Source organism: Miniopterus schreibersii, assembly GCF_964146895.1.
Source record: "Miniopterus schreibersii genome assembly, chromosome: 16".
In the NCBI taxonomy this organism is placed as follows: domain Eukaryota; kingdom Metazoa; phylum Chordata; class Mammalia; order Chiroptera; family Miniopteridae; genus Miniopterus; species Miniopterus schreibersii.
In genome coordinates, this window is record NC_138116.1 from 37,807,663 (window position 1) to 37,823,411 (window position 15,749).

The 15,749-nt window shown below is 53.8% G+C and overlaps 1 protein-coding gene across 5 annotated transcripts in view; it reads right to left on the bottom strand.

Moving 5' to 3' along the window:
* GAS7 (growth arrest specific 7) overlaps window positions 1-15,749 on the bottom strand; it is a 205,116-nt gene that overhangs the window by 24,297 nt on the left and 165,070 nt on the right. For all 5 annotated transcript variants that reach the window (XM_081115676.1, XM_081115679.1, XM_081115680.1 and 2 more), the window contains exons 5-7: window positions 13,466-13,519; window positions 5,837-5,926; window positions 2,515-2,630 (exon numbers count right to left, since the gene is read on the bottom strand). In XM_081115676.1, coding sequence (XP_080971802.1) covers window positions 2,515-2,630; window positions 5,837-5,926; window positions 13,466-13,519 — 260 coding nt within the window. The remainder of the gene's footprint in view (window positions 1-2,514; window positions 2,631-5,836; window positions 5,927-13,465; window positions 13,520-15,749) is intronic.

The window sequence follows — 15,749 nt, forward strand, 5'->3', positions numbered from 1 at the left end:
CTGCATTTGCACAGCTCCTAACACGGGGCTGGATACATGGGAGACCCTTAAATAAATGCATGTAACTCATGATGGACCACAGGGACACCCAGGATTGTCCTCTCCCTTCCAGCCCCAGAGCTCTGGGATTAGACCCTCCAAGGTGGCATCGGCCCCTTGGACGCAGAAATAGAACCTCTCCTTACCTTGTCCCAGCCCCCAATGCCTCTAAGGGCCAGGCCTGCAGGGCACAAGTATTTCCATGGAAACCAGGCAGTGCCCAGAGCTGGCTGGTTCCATTTCCCCAGGGAGGGGAGTTGCCTTGGATTTTGCTTCCAGCAGGCAGGCCCTTGACACACTTTCAAGGCAACTCTCTGGGGAGTGTCCCGTATTATCTGGCGCATCCGTGTTCGGTGTGTGGTCGGGGTCTCGCGCCCCTGCTCCAGCTACCAGGGGACAGGGCAGAGGGAGTCCTGACATACTCCAACATATGGCAGGAGGCCCGAACCTTGAGAATGCATGCCCACACCTGGAGCCATGAGTGCTCCATCACTCGGCAAGTGGGAAGCCCCAGAGACGCTCCGGGCCGCAGCACTCACTTCCCGCCGCTCAGGAGCTGACTCCTGAAGGGTGCGGATGATGCAGACGGCGGCCTCGCCGAGGCCCAGGGCAGCACTTTGAGTAATAATTATTTCATGATTTGGTGCTGAGAGACCCACAGTCTCGCTCCTTCCCTTCCTTCCCACACTGTTCTGCTTCCAGGGTCACCTCCAGCCAGTCTCCAGTTCTTCTCATGTCATCACTTCTGTTTCGTTCACTCTGCCTGAGTCCCACCCTTCCCAGGGTGACCGGACAGGCAGCCGGCAGCCTCCAGCCTGTAGCCAAGAGATCTCTCTAGAAGCATATCTAACCATGCCACACTCTTGACTGCAAACCTCCCAGGGCTCCCAATGACAACCACATGGACCAGGCACGAGGCCCGTCTGCTTCCAGAATATCACCTCCAGTGCCAGCACCTACCTCACCTCCACCCCTGCCCGCTTCCCTATCCGAGGCCACAGCCCGGCTCGTCTGCCCCTGGCCCGGCTCGTCCCAGTCTTTGCCTCAGCCTCCCCTCTCCTGGCTCTGAAAGGCCCTTCCTGCGAGATCCTGAGGGGGACTGAGAAAAGCTGCAGGTCTCAGGAAAGACCAGAGCTCTCAAATGGTACATTCCATTTATTTGCAAACATGACACTTTTATGAACGTATAAGCCATCAGTGTGTTCAAACTCCGGCTTTTACAACCATTTTCCGATTCACCTGTTTTATACTGTTGTTTTCTTGCACCTGAGCTATATAAACCTCTCAATTCCCTGCCAGTTTAATGGGTCATAAAATAAAAATTTCATTATACAACAGAAAATGGGGCTCCGAAGGAGAAGAGGTGCTTTAAGATGCCACAGAATGATTACCTGATTATTGTTGTTATAATTAAAAAAGAAATAGTATCAAATATATTCCATTTACTATAAATATTCCATTTACTATAAATATTTTCAGCATGGCCTGGAAACTCCAGATAGAAAGTTGTGTGCATATGTAAGCATACGTGCGTGTGCAAGCATACGTGCGTGTGCAAGCACCGTGATTTTATGCAAGCACATGTGTGTATGTGTGAACATGTGTGCAAGCACACGTGTGTGAGCACATTTGTATGTGTGTGAGCATGTGTGTCAACATGTGTACACAAGCATGTGGGGGGTGATGTGCACATGGGAGGGGTACAGGTGTGTGGGAGTGTGAAGTTACTTAACAGGGTTTCAGAACTTGGGGGTGGGTGATAGATAAGGAATTTTGTCTTCTTGTAGCTTTTCATATTTCCATCAGGCTGAATTTACTGACTCCTCACCCATGCTCATCTAAACCACTATTATAATCCCTGCACTTTTCATAAGCACTTTACTTGACTCTCCCATTAGGCTGGGTTCCTGAGGCAGGGGTGGGACTGGGGAAGGGGTGGTCTTCTCTATGCCCAGGTCCAGGACACAGATTGGGTTCAAAGATTAACTGAAAGGTAACACTCCCCTTTTATGTTATGCGAAGGGACAGCGCTTCAAATGAGGGCCATGTAGGTAAGTAAAGGACCAAGCAGTCTGTGGGGACCGTAGGGAGTGGTGGAGACTGTGGCAAACTGGGAACACATGCTCGCTCTACAGAGGCAGTTGATACTCAGCTGCAGCCAATTGACACATGAAGGATGCAGAGCCACTGCTGCCAGACTTACTGCTCTCTCCAGAGATGCTAGATACCCAGATTTTAATGTAAAAATCTACCAATTTAAAAAATGTTGGTTCAAATCTTTAAAAACACTACACAGGCCAAAACCACAGCCAGCCAGATCTGTCCTGAGGGCCTCAACTTTGTGACTCCAGTCTCATTCTCCCCTTGGTGCTAACCAAGCCCAGAGCTGGGTGTGCAAGGCTCACTCCTCTCAGGCTAAAGGGCCAACACAGGCACTGTCACCAGTGGCCTGAGCAGGGAGGGCCCAGGCCTCACCTTTCCCGAATGAATTCTGACATTTCCTTCTGCATCTGTTTGCCCTTCAGTTGTTTCTGAAGCAGTAGTTCAAACCCAGCCACGGTGCCGTTGCCTTGGGGGTCCTTCTTATCAGCCTACAAAGGAATCAGAAGCCTGAGTTTAGGTGATGGTGGGAGCCAGAGGGAATGGAGCAGAGGAAGACAGACCCCAGGAGGGACCGAGACACCCTGGGCACCCTGACCTCAGCCTGAGAGGGAGGACAGGAGCGGCCCTGGCTGCCCTGACCCGTGTCTCTCCTGGTGCCCACTCCCACGTGCTCTCTGATGGTTAAGCCACCCCACGCCCATACCCCTCAACCTCCCAACCTGGAAAGAAGAAAAGGAAGGACAAGTGGCCCAGAGCACAGGATCTGGTCCCCAATGGCCTATTACTTTCAACCAGGTGGCTGCTGAGGCTGGCTGGACCCTCTGGGGACTTTAAGCTGCAACAGTCTGTGACCTTGGGGGCATGTGCCCCTAACCCTAAACCATGCCATCTCCTGCCAGCTTCTTGCACTGCTGGGCAGTGACATCTTCCAGTGCACATGCGTTAATAGTGGCTCTGGAGAGAAAGGGATTGAAGGGAAGCCAGAGTGGAAGAGGGCAGGCTGCCAGGGTCGATGTCCCAGCTGGGGGGACTCAGGAGCAGTTCTTTTCTCACTCCAAGCCTGAGCTGCTCCGTATGTGATACTGGAGCAATAACGGCACCCACAGCACACGGTCACCTCAGGATAAACGACACGTGGAAGAGGCTGAGAACAGTGCTCAGCACATACTAAGTACTCAGTAAATAGCATGTATCTACGACTAGTGACTTTTGAATAAAAGTCAGGACTCAGAAAAGATGGCCAAGTCAATGAAATGGAAACTTAGTATCCAATTCATTTTGCAAACAAATACTCTTAAAATTTCAAAATTAAATGTTTCTGCTTGTTTTACCTGCACTTCTTCAAGGACACCTGAGTATCTGTTTCCTGCTCTCCCCCTGCCCCACCTCCTTCCTGGCACCCGCAGCATGGCCTTCCCTGCAGGACATTCGTCCGGCACCTGCTCTCACAGCCGTGGCTGCTGGAGAACAGCTCTCGAGCCTCTCCAGGTCCTGGCTGGCACCTCCTCCATCACAGCCTTTCCCCACCAGAAATCCAGGGTCAAATACTTTGCTATTTAATGGAAGGAGTTAAAAATATGTCCTCTGACATCACAGGCAGTGCGGGTGCATCAGGGAGAATCCTGGCCCAGGGTCAGCTCAGCCACTGTGTGACACTCAGCTCTTCCCAATCCTGGCTGTGTCCTCTGGCCCCCATTTTAGGAAAGGGCAAAGGAAAGGGGTAGTGAGGAGCCCACTGTGAAGTAGATGAAAGGTTTTATGGACGCCTTCCATTCCCTCCCCATGTGGGATCCTTCCCTTGGCTGCCCTGACCCAAGGCCTGCTGAGCCACACTGTAGTCCCTCTCGTGACAGGGAGATCACCACCACCAGCCTGCACCATGTCACAGTGGGGTTGCTCTGGCCATTTACAAGTTTCTCCAAGAATATTTAGGATTTGTGCATTTCGTCATATAAATGTTACATTTTGATAAAGAAAAAGAAAAATTATCCGAAATACTGAGCCTCAATATCCCCTCACATAGGATGAATATGCTGAGCGACTCGGCCACCCGGGACAAAACAGCCTGAGAAATGGGCTTTTATGACCGTGTCAGCAGAGAGATTTCTATTGGCAGAAAAGGCCCTGATGGTCAAGGAGATAAACCCCAGAGCGCGTATCAGTCCCAGGGCAGCCGAATGAAGGTGAGAACTCACGAGTGTTGAGCTCTTAGATGCTGCTGAACAGCAGCAGGGTCACCCACTCCCCGACACCTCCACATGATACCTTACATGCTGACCCCGAGCTCCCTGGGGGCCCATTTTGGGGCTCGGGCTACTCTCCCCCGAACGCTGTTTCCTTCGTTAGGGGTGAGGCCTCCAACCCCAGCTCCTTTTCTCCATCTCCACAACCCCTTCATGGTATCCTGTGCCCACCTGCTTAGGGGCACCTCCACCGGTTCACAGTCCTCCCTGCCTGGCACATGTAAATCAGATTACATCACATTCCTGCTTACAACCCTCCAGCGTCTTCCTACCACAAACAATAAAAGCCGAGGTGCTTGCAGGGCCTGTGAAGTCCCGCACGCTCCCACCCCTGCTCACCCTCGCCTCTGAGCTCACCCAGCAGGTCTTTCTGATGCCAAAGCCAGAGCCGCTGTTATAAAGTCTGCTGCCTCCACACAGATCTCAGAAGATCTGGAAGACACAGCTGGGCCAATAGGAGCTGTCCCTTCCACGGGACAATAGGAACCACTGAGTATCTTGTAAAGCACAAGAGATTTGGCAGAAATAAAAAACACTTTTGTCTTATACTTGGTGAGCAAATCTAAAAAGAGGCAGATGATCCATTCTGCATGGTGGTAAAAAAGTGTTTTTATTTTATTTCTTGTTCCTCCGGGTTTTTGCCAAAGTTTTTATTTTTTTTTTATGTGTGCAATTCAATGGTTTCTAATATATTTACAAGGTTGAGCAACTATCATCACTATCTGATTCCAGAATGAGGCGATCTCACTTTGAAAGTCGTTGCTGACTTTAAAATGCAAATGCCCAGGGCTTACTGCCAGTTTCTGAGGAGCTGGACTGTGCATTTGTGAAAAGACATTTACTTGTGGAGAAACACACATAACATTAAATTTACCACTGTGACCATTTTTAAGGGCACAGCTCGGTGGCATTGAGCCCATTCACACTGTTGTACAACCAGCACCACCGTCCTTCTCCAAAACTTTTTTCATCTTGCAAATGGAAACTCTGTACCCATTAAACGCTATGCAGAGATTCTGGAACACGGAATTGTTAAAGTTGGAGCTCTCCACAGATCCTTGAGGCCAGCCTCCTCCTGACTTCGAAGGAAACAGGGGGGCCCCAGGGGTGAAACACTTCTCCCAGGTCACCTACAAGCGTGACAGAGCAGGCCTGGAGGCCAGATTCCTTTACTGAAGTCGACTCCAGTCTCCTGCCTTTACCGAGCAGCAAGGACAGTAACCCTCTGGCTTACCTGCCCAGGGTTTCCGTACTGCCACGAATGAAAACCCTACCAGTTCTCTGAGATTTACGGAATGATCTGGACTCCAAAAGGGTCTTAACTTTCTGCCTCAGGTGCTGAATCTATGGCCAGCCCTTTAAGTGTGAGCTCGAGGCCCTTCATGGCCTTCCTGGGTGTCTGCTCTTGGTCTTGGGGGCCACAGTGTGGGGGAAACTGAGGCACCACTTACCCAGAAATAGTCGCAATAGCTCCACTCCGTTGGTTTCAGCAGCTGCTGCTCCGGCATCGTGTCTGGGTGAGGGAACGTCACACAGTTTATCTGCAGGGCACAGGACAGGAGAGAAATGACTCAGCTGGAGGGTTGGGAGAAGCTGGGAAGGCTCTGCTCCCAGAACACAGCCCTGCAGAGGCCTCCGTTTAGGGTCAGCTTCATAGAGTGCACACTAGGATCTGAGATGATCCAGCGGTCAACATTTCGCATGGGAAGCCAGTACTCACACCCACCCGAGAGGGGCTGCCTTCCGTAGAAACTCTCTGGAGGGCAGACTAACAGTGTCTATCAAAACTGCAAACATCCAGAATCTTCGACCCAGTGAGTCGAAGATTCTATCCTACAGGCGCGTTTGCACAGGTGTGCACTAACACCCGGACGCGGTGTTTCACCCAGCACTGTCTGTGATAGCAAAAGGCTGGACACGAGTCCACTGGCCATCAGCAGGGGAACCATTAAACGAAGCAGGAGACAGACGGGCAGCTAGGGAACTGGCCTGATAAGGAAGGCGTGTCAGGACAGGCTGTGGGGGGAGGGAAGGGAGCAGGTGTAGAAGAATACTTACTGTATGCCACCATTTGCGTAAAAAAAGGGGGGGTTACATACACATTTGGTTATTACATATAGAATACTTCTGTGGCTGATAACTCCGTTTGCTCCCAGGGAAAGGAATATGTGGCTGAAGGTCAGGGGTGAAAAGTTACCTTGTGAATTTTATCTCATAAAATGTATTCGATGAACAAAGAGAGGTTGAAATACTAACCCAGGTCCTGCGTGGAGAGTGCGAGCAGGAGCTGCTGGGATGGCCCAGACCCCTGAGCGTGCTCCTGGAGCCCGGCCCTCCCTGCTTGGCAGGAGTGGCTTTGCCAGTGCTCCTGCCAACGCTGCTTCAAGCCCTGTCCTCTCCCATAGAACCGGCTAATTTATGTTCGTTGTAGGAGCTGTTGAGCCCGCAGCCTAAGCTGCAGCCTGAGCCCCGTCTGCGTTTGACCCCTCAGTGCAGCCCCAGCACCTGCTGAAGTGGCGGCCACCACACGGTCAAGTAAGAGCAATGCAGAAAACCTCAGAGGTTTTGACCAGAGGCGGCAAACTCCAATGCCAGGCAGCTCACACAACGAGTGAGGTGCCCGTGTCACAGAAACTGCAGCTCGGGTGGGGGGAGGCGAGCCTCCGTTTCGGGAAGGGGTGGGGTCTACGGAGACCCATCTGAGGGCAGACTGCTCTCAACTCCACCAACGGTCATCGAGCCAGAACGAGGAGCCCGATGTCAGGTTATGTGATGACTCGAGAGAAGCTTAAAATCGGGAATTTTATGGGAAATGTCTCAATTTTGAAATGTTGGCCAATTAATTCAAGGCTAATAATAACAAGGTCAACAACAATGTAAGCAAACCAATTCCTCTGCCAGCTGAGCCAAGCCCGTGGGCCGCCAGCCATGACCTATTTCGGGGGCCCGAAGGCAGCTGGACGTAAATCTACACGCCCCTTCCCCAGGCTGGCTGCCAGGCTTTGCTTGCAGTCCTGGGAGGAGAGCATGGGAGTCCAAAAGAAAGAGAGCCCCCTCCTGCATCCACAGTGACCCAAGGTGTCACTGCCTGCACAGCTTGCTTGGGGGAGGTCTAGCCTCTCAATGCCCAGGGACTGCTAACAGTCCCCAACGCCTCTTTTTGGGTTTAACACCAAGGTGTGTCCAGAGGTGTTTTCTTTGGGGCTCTGATGACCCCCTGCAGCAGGGGTCTCTCTAGTAGCAATTATGTCAACAAGGGATGGATTCTGAAGTTTCACACAGTCCTCATTTCACGTTCCAGCTATTCATTTCAACAAATGATGGTGACCACAGTCCATCTTCATTTTACTTAATAGTGGAGTCCATGAAAATGTCAACCAAATTTAATGATAAATTAGCTGACATTAGGTTGAGTACTAAGAATCACGGAACTAAGAGGTTGAAAGCACTTGGAGCGGCATAAACATCTTCTCAAGCGCCAGGTGAGGGATCTGGAAGGTGAGGGGTCCCTCGCATGGCCCTGTAGCAGCCACCGAAGGAAATGAGCTGGGCTGGGGAACGAGATAAGGCCTCATCCCTCTTGTGGCTTCTGCCACTATGTGAGGACACTGGTCCTTGGATGGACTGGCCGGTGGGGCGGGGGGGGGGGGGGGGGGCACTGTTCCTGCCTCTGTCAACTATGGTTGGGGGATTTCTCACTCCCAGCTCTCCCGGGGATTTCTCTGAATCCTCACAGAGCCCTGCACCCCCCGGAGGGCATCCCCAGAACTGCACTCGCTGCCTCCAGGAGGCAGTTGTGATGACTGGAATTCCTGGGGGGCCCTTACTCAGGCGCCCTGCCAAGAGCTCTGCAGGTTTTCTCACTTCATCTTCTCAACAACCCCACGAGCTGGGTAAGACCGGCCTCGTTTTATATGAGGAAAGAAAGGATCGCTGAAGTATTTGAATGCAGGGGATCGACAGCAGAGCTCACACCCTGTTCAGTGGACACCTGCTTGTCCACTTGCCACACTGAATGGCTACTTGGTGTCCACCGAGCTAGATCTAAGCTAGATCTTCCCGGCACCTTGTATACGTACATTGATATTTATATTTCTCCTGACTGTTTATTTCGCATCTATCTTCCTTGCCAGAATGTCTGATCCATGAGGGGGGGAAGACCACCGTTTCCTGCTGTGTCCCGAGTACCTGGCACAGCACAGGCACCTGGTGGGTGCTCACAAAGTGTTTCCTGGTGCAATCACCGGAGGCTAGAAACAGGAGGTATAGTCTCTACCTTCAGCAGTTTTACAGCCTCATGGGGAGGGAATACAATAAGTAATTGCAGTACTTTGGGGAAAATCTACCCCCTGGGGTAAGCATGGGGTGCTGGGGCTATGCGAAGGGGAGGAATCTCAGAGGGAGTGATACTTAGGTAATAGAGTGGGGTCGAGGCAGAGGGGGGGTGGAAGGTGAAGAGTGTGGCAGGGAGGAAAAGGGCCCTGGGGTCTGAGGGTGCACCACGTAGATGGGGAATGTGCCGCTCTGTGGCCGGGGATCACAGTCAGGGAGCAGACAATACCGAGGCCAGAGGGGACCTTGCTGGCGTGGGGGCCACGGAAGCATCTGGCCAGGGAGTGACGTGACTGGGTTGCTCTCAGGGTGGGCAACTGGCTGGACCCACTGCAGGGAGAACGCAGCTGACTTCAGTCATCTACCGGGGAGGCTCCCCAGTGACCAGTGGGCATGATGGTGGCATCGGAGCAACGCAGTAAAGTGGAAAAGCAGAAAAATGTGGGGCAGACTTCGCAGGCAGACTCCATGCTACCATGAAGTTAACTCGGTGACTGTCTACTGGGGTGACTTTGCCCCCCTCCCCGCCCTGGAGATATCTAGCAATCTGGAGACCATGGTGATCATACCTGGTGGGTAGAGGCCAGGGATTCCAGTAAACATCCTACAATACACAGGGTGACTTTGCCCCCTTTGCCACCCCCTAACAAAGTTATCCCACCTGAAATGTCAATAGTGTTGAGGCTCAGAACCCCTAGTATAGTGGGGGGAGAGTCCGTCTGGGGAGAGGGGGGCTGTGACAGTGGAGGGGATGGTGAGAGCTGTGGGGTATGCTGATGTCCTGAGCATTTAGAACTAAAATGTTCATTTGCAATGACCTAGTGCAAGCTCACGCACAGATGAGGAAACAGGCACTGAGAGATGAAGTCCCTGGCCCACTATCACGCACCTAAAAAGTGGCAGAAAAGGGTGTGGAGTTGGGTTCCTGGGCCACCAGCCTTACCACTGCCCTGAGCTTCCATGACCTCAGGCCTCAGTCAAGGCTCACATGTCCCTGAATCAGAAGGGCTGGAAACAGGCTGACCATGGGCTCCATCCAGCAGGGCTCCAAAGCCCAGAGAAGGAAAGGAAGCTGGGAGAGGCCTTTCTCCACAGAAACCTCCATGTGTGAATTCCCACCCCCTCATGGGTGACATTTTCCATGTGGTTAACACAACCTCTGCACCTCTGGGACAGAGCCTCCCAAGGCCTGGACACAGCAAGAGCCTCAATCCCACTCTCTACCTGCCTATCATAAGGGACATCCCAAGAAACCTTCTGCTCAGACAAGAGCTAATAACGTGGCAGCTACTGTACTAAACGTTTACTTCACATGTATTACCTCACTGAATCCGCACAGCAACCTGTCAGGCAGGTACTGCAGGTATCCCCATCTTACAGACGAGGTGACTGGGCACAGAGAGGTTGAGTAACTTATTCAAGATCACACAGTCTGTGTGTAGTGGTGGAGACAGGGTCTGTAGCCAGGCAATCCCAACATGTTGAGGTGTAGATATGCTATATCCACACACAATGCAAGGCTCAAGGTGGAAGGGGAACTCCGACAGGGAGCAGGAGAAGGGCTTATGCCTCCCAACGAGTACTGTTTGGGAGAAGTTCCAGGAGCCACTCCTCTTTCCCTCCCCCTAAGATCACCATCCTCAACCAGCAGCATCTTCACTCTGGCACCAGTCCTGTTTGCTCCAACCCTCAGATAAATGGAGTAACAGCTCCTCCCTGACAGTGAGGGTGCTCATGGGGCAGCTGAGGTCCTGCCAGGCCATCCTGCACAGGGGAAGCAAGACCACGAGGGGGCTAGAGCTGCCACTAAGGCACCTGGTGTGACCCACCCAAGGGGCTGACTGGAGAGGCCCTGAGCACACCCTGTTCCCCACCCTCAGTCCTGGCCCCAGCCCAGCAGGTATCTGTGCTGGAGGGGAGAGGCCACAGCTCCCTGCCCACCTATCCTGCCAGCTGCCTGTGCACAGAAGAGTAGATGATTTCACAACCAAGCAGGCCATGAATTTCCTCTGGAGGGAGGCTGATCTATGAGGGCACAAGAGAGGAAAAAGTCAGGGCCGAGTCTGCGGAAACAAATAAATACTCCCAAGGAGCCCCTCTAGCTCACGAGCTCCCACACCAGGTTCCAGGGCCCTCAACAGGCCACAGAGGTCCCGAATTCCTCTTTCCAAGAGGCATGTGGCTGTGCAGCTTCATTATCATTTTGATGGACTCCTCTAGATCCTGACGCATCGTGTTTGTGCTGAGGGCTGTGAGCTGCCATCAGCTCCTGTCACTCTGATCAAGCCTCCTTCATCACTGGCCTGGCCCACAGCCCCACCACATTCATCTGCTTTTCAAAACTCCACCCAGTCCACCGGTGGGTGGGGAAGCTGGAGTGTCCGAATCAAGCTTAGTTCCCACTCCTCAGCCCCAAGACCCAGACTGGCACCTGGATGTGCCACCTTTCCCTGCTCAGGCCTGCAAATTTCTATTCTGCGGGATCAGACAGAGTGGAAAGTTGCCCACCCACCCCCAAACGCTGGAGAGAGGTCAGCTGTGCCCCAGGCTCCTGGCCGTCCCTCCCACCCCACGCCCTGCAACATCTCTTTGGGAGACCATGAGCTCTGGAGGGTCATCACCCAGAGGAAGGGGCTGGAGCCGAGAAGCGTGAGTGCTGCATGGAAAGGAAAGGGCAGTGCACAGAGGTCTCAGCCCACCTCCAGCCTGAGGATGGGTGGGGCTACCTGGGTGAACTGGCAGGCAGTAGACCAGGCCAAATCTGGGCTCTGCCAGTCCCTCCCATCCTCAGTTTCCCTAGCAAATATTCCCCAGGGCTCGAGCGTTTACCGAAAACCCTGGGGGTGTTGGTTACAATGCAAACTTTCTATCTGGGCCCCAAGAGATGGACTGTAGTCTAAGATTCCACAGAGGGATCCTGCATTTTAACAGTATTGCAGCGGACTCAGATGTCGACTTCACTTTGCAGGCTGGCTCTTGAGAAGCGCTGATTTAGGTCAGCGGGAAGGAGGAGGGAAGGTGCCAGGCAGAAATGGACAAGGTGTGTTGGCCCGGAGATCCCTGGTCAAGCCCCACCCATTTTGACAGGCCGAGTTGCTGGCTCTAAGACAAGGCACAGCAGGGAACTGGGGCTCCATCTGCTGGCCTGGGCACCATCACCAAAGTCCTTTCAGGCAACTCTGGGAGGCCTCACACTCTGCTCTTCGCTTTTCATTTCTCTTTTTCACCTATCTTCTACAATTCCAATAAACCCCCCACCACGTTCTTCTACTCTCTCCCCTTTCCAGAAACTTCTGGGAGTTCCTGCCTGGCTCCAGTACTCTCGGCATTCTGTGGCAATTCGAAGATGAGGACGGTGCCCTCGGGAGGCTGCACATGCCCTGCCCTGCCCCACAGCTCCAGTAACAAGGAAGCTGCTGCTGACCCCGTCCATCTGGGCTCAGCCACCCTTCCCTTCCCCCCCAGGAGGCAACTTCCACTGTGGGACCGGTTGCGGGGAGGTAAAAGCTCAGGTCTGGAACCCTAAAGGTTCCCAGCTGTGTGGCCTTGGGCGAGGTATGGCTCTGTTCCTCAGTTTCCTCATCTGTAAACAGGGCGATGAGAGTAAGACTGCGCACTGAGCACTTACTATGTGCCAGGCTTTGTGTTAAGTGTTTTCCACATGCGGACTCAGTCCTCACACCATCCCCAAGGTGCAGATACCCACCATCTCCCCACTGAACAGATGTGGACACTGAGACACAAAGATGCAGAGAAACTGGCCCCAAGCTGCTGCACAGCAGACAGGCCTGTAACTGACACACTGGCTCCAGAGCTCAGGTTCACAGTCACCATCCGGCACTGGTCCCGTCACCTCCACCGCGCAGCAAGTGCAGAGCTACATGAGCCGCTTGGAACACTGCTGGTGCGTAATAAACACACGCGAAAGAGGCAGCAATCGCTGTTGTTACTGTTTGCCTCACCGTTCTTCCTCCCAAGCAGGATTTTCAGTCTGCACGCCCAGGGAGGACACCCACTCTTGGCTTCATCTCCGTGGGGGCAGTCAGAAGGCTCAGAACTGCGTGTGACGGAGCCCCAGAGCGACTCCCCGCTCCCAGCTCTGCTGTGCTTGTCAAATGGCACAGCGAGGACCACATTTCACTCTCCACGTCCTCGGCTGCTGGAGCACCTGGACCCCTCGTCTGGGCGCTGACGTCCAGAGCCCACCTTCCCCAGGCACAGAGCTGCCTTCTCAGGTGGGGGGGCTGCGGGGGGGGGGGGGCTGGACCGGCTGCTGGAGGAGCCCTGGGAGGCGGTGTGGCCACTCCAGCCAGGAGCTGCTTGCATCCTGTCAGGAACTCCCAGGAACTCTATTCTTAGGGCTCTCTCTCTTGCTTTTAACTTTGACATCTTCCAGAAGTTACCCTGCACAAAAGCAGCCCTGCCGTGGCTGTAATTTATCATCACGGCGCCTCCACAGAGCACGGTCCACCCCCCTCATCCCCCTCCACCCGCCCTGGAAATGGCTTCTGCCTCATTCCAGCCTCCACCCTCGCACCTGTTCCCCGGAGAGAAAAGTGCGGCGTGAAGTCGACAGAAGGGGGGCCCCAGGGGGAACTCTGGCTACCTCCGAGCTCTGGAACTTCCCCGGTTCCAGGCTGGGCATCACTTCCACTCTCTGTCCACGTTGTCATGGCAACGGCCCATCTGAGGCGAAAGCCCCAGTTTGCCGCCCACCCAGCGAGCACGCTGCTGAGGGAGCCACTTACCGTGATGGTGTTTTCCTTGCTCTGTTTTTTGCCTGGTGACGAGGACCCCAGGTTCTGGAGAGAGAGACAAGAAGCATCGTCAAAGCTGTTTTCCATACCGGTCACTCCTTCTCAGTGGGTTCCCTGAAGGGGGTGGGATGGGATACAGCCGCGTGCTGGCAAGTTCGGGATGTTCAGCCTGCTCTTAACCCCTAAGTCACCATATTCTGGGAGAGGTCGGCGGGAGTGCCCCTGACCCCACACTGCTCCGGGCGCCTGTGCCAGGCTTGAAGGCTCCGGGGGAACCGCTCCAAACCCGGCTGGCCTCCCCTTCTCCATCTGCGATTTGGGAGTTAACCCCTTAGCTGCCCTCTGCTGGCAAGTGGCTCCCTGTGCCGCTTGCTGCCTGAACCTGCAGAATCCGCTGGGAAGCAGAGAGTTAAGGCAGACTGCAGGCCACCACCTCCTGGCAGGAGGATTCAGAAGAGCAGCTCAATCTGAACCCTGATCGGACACATCAAACCCTATTTCCATGCCCTGAGCGCTGGGGCTCAGCAGTCTCCCTGCACCTCTCCAGCCCCTAAGCAGGAGGCGTCTCTCAGCCGAAAGCCTCATTCCGCTTTCATTCAGACTTTAATCTGCCCTTTACGTCTTCCCATTGCCGGCAAGAAAACCGCTATCCCAAGTCCATCCGAATCCACGGTCCTCAGCAGCCTGCCCCCGTCCGAGGACGGTTCTGGTACAGAAAATGAAGGCTGGCAACTGAAAACGCCACGCTGGTGATGAGCCTAGGAACCTAAAGGGAAGGGTCAAGTCTGGGTCTCACTGTCCCACTCTTCGTGGTTACATTAGAGATTCAGTAGGGTCTCCAGGCAGGGCAGGTGATGTCCACTCCTGTCCTGAGCCACACACGGCCCAGGAGGCAGGCTCGCCCCTAAGGCACTGCGTGCGTGGCCATCCTGCGAGTCCTTCCTCTTTCTCTAGTGGAATGTAAGGAAGTGGCTGTCAGATTTTACAGCTAAAGACCCAGAAAAGGCGTGGAGGGGCTTTTCCAGCAAGCCTCGGGGACCAGAGAGCCCCCGCCCCCAGGCAAGGGGAATGGGGGGTCAGCCCCGCCTCAGGAGCCCCTGCTAACGGGGCCACACAGGGAGCCTGCCTGAGTCGCTGCTCTGGGTCTCCTGGTGCCTTCACTCCCGCCCAGACCTACTATGACTGGTAACGGAAGTCAACTGACAAAACCAATACCCTAGGACAGTCTAGATAAAAAGGACCTCACAGATCATCCATGTCACAGACGAGAAAATGGACTCACTCGCCTTCACATCCTCCCAGGTAATGTGACTTCTCTGAGCCTCAGTTTCACCATTTGTCATCAACAGTCCTCAAGCTTCAGAGTGCATCAGAATTAACTGAGGAGCCTGCCCAAATCGAGCCCTGGCCAAGTCTCCCAGAGCTTCTGATCCAGCAGGCCTCGGGGGGGCTAGCGTCTCTGACAGTCGGGGATCTCCCTGGGCGGCGCCCTGGTCTATGTTCCATCACTGCACCGAGGTTCCCTATTTCCAGCAGCTCCTCTAGCAGCCCTAACAGGATTTGGGGCAAGAGCATGCAGGTAACCAAGCACAGCTCTGTCAACCTTTTCAATGCATCAACTCATCCAGCTCACCCAGCCTGGACCCTCTCAAGTTTTCAGTTCTGCCCCAGGGCACCTCCCCAAGTTGGGCTAACCTGGAGGAAGGCAGACAGAGGCTGCATGGCTGCACCCAGGTGCCACCCTCCAAGGAGGAGAGACAGGTGCAGAGCCCTCTCGAAGGTTCATTCATGCGAGGCACTGGCCAAGCAAACACAACTGACCCTTGACCAGCACAGGTTTGAACTGCACGGGTCCACTGATACATAAGGTTTTTTTTCAATAAATATACAGCCTGCCCTCCATATCCGGGTTTCACAACCTCAGATTCAACCAGTACTTCCGATCTGCGGCTGGAAATGCGCCAATGCAGAGTGGGCTGCGTGCCTTGCTCCACACATTTTATATAAGGGACTTGCATATGTGCGGATTCTGGTATCCACTGGGGGTCCTGGGACTAATCCCCTGTGGATACCAAGGGACTGTAGCTGAGTTTTGGAGAGTCAAAAGTTATATGTGGATTTTCAGCTGTGCACTCCCTGTAGCACTCCACTGAAAGGGCCCAGAAGGAGCGACACCTCAATCACGGTGAGAACCTTTACTAGCTAGAAGTTGGTTTCTAAATACTGTTACCACTAAAAGGAACCCAGGGTCCCTGAGAAGCGGCTAATTCCAAAT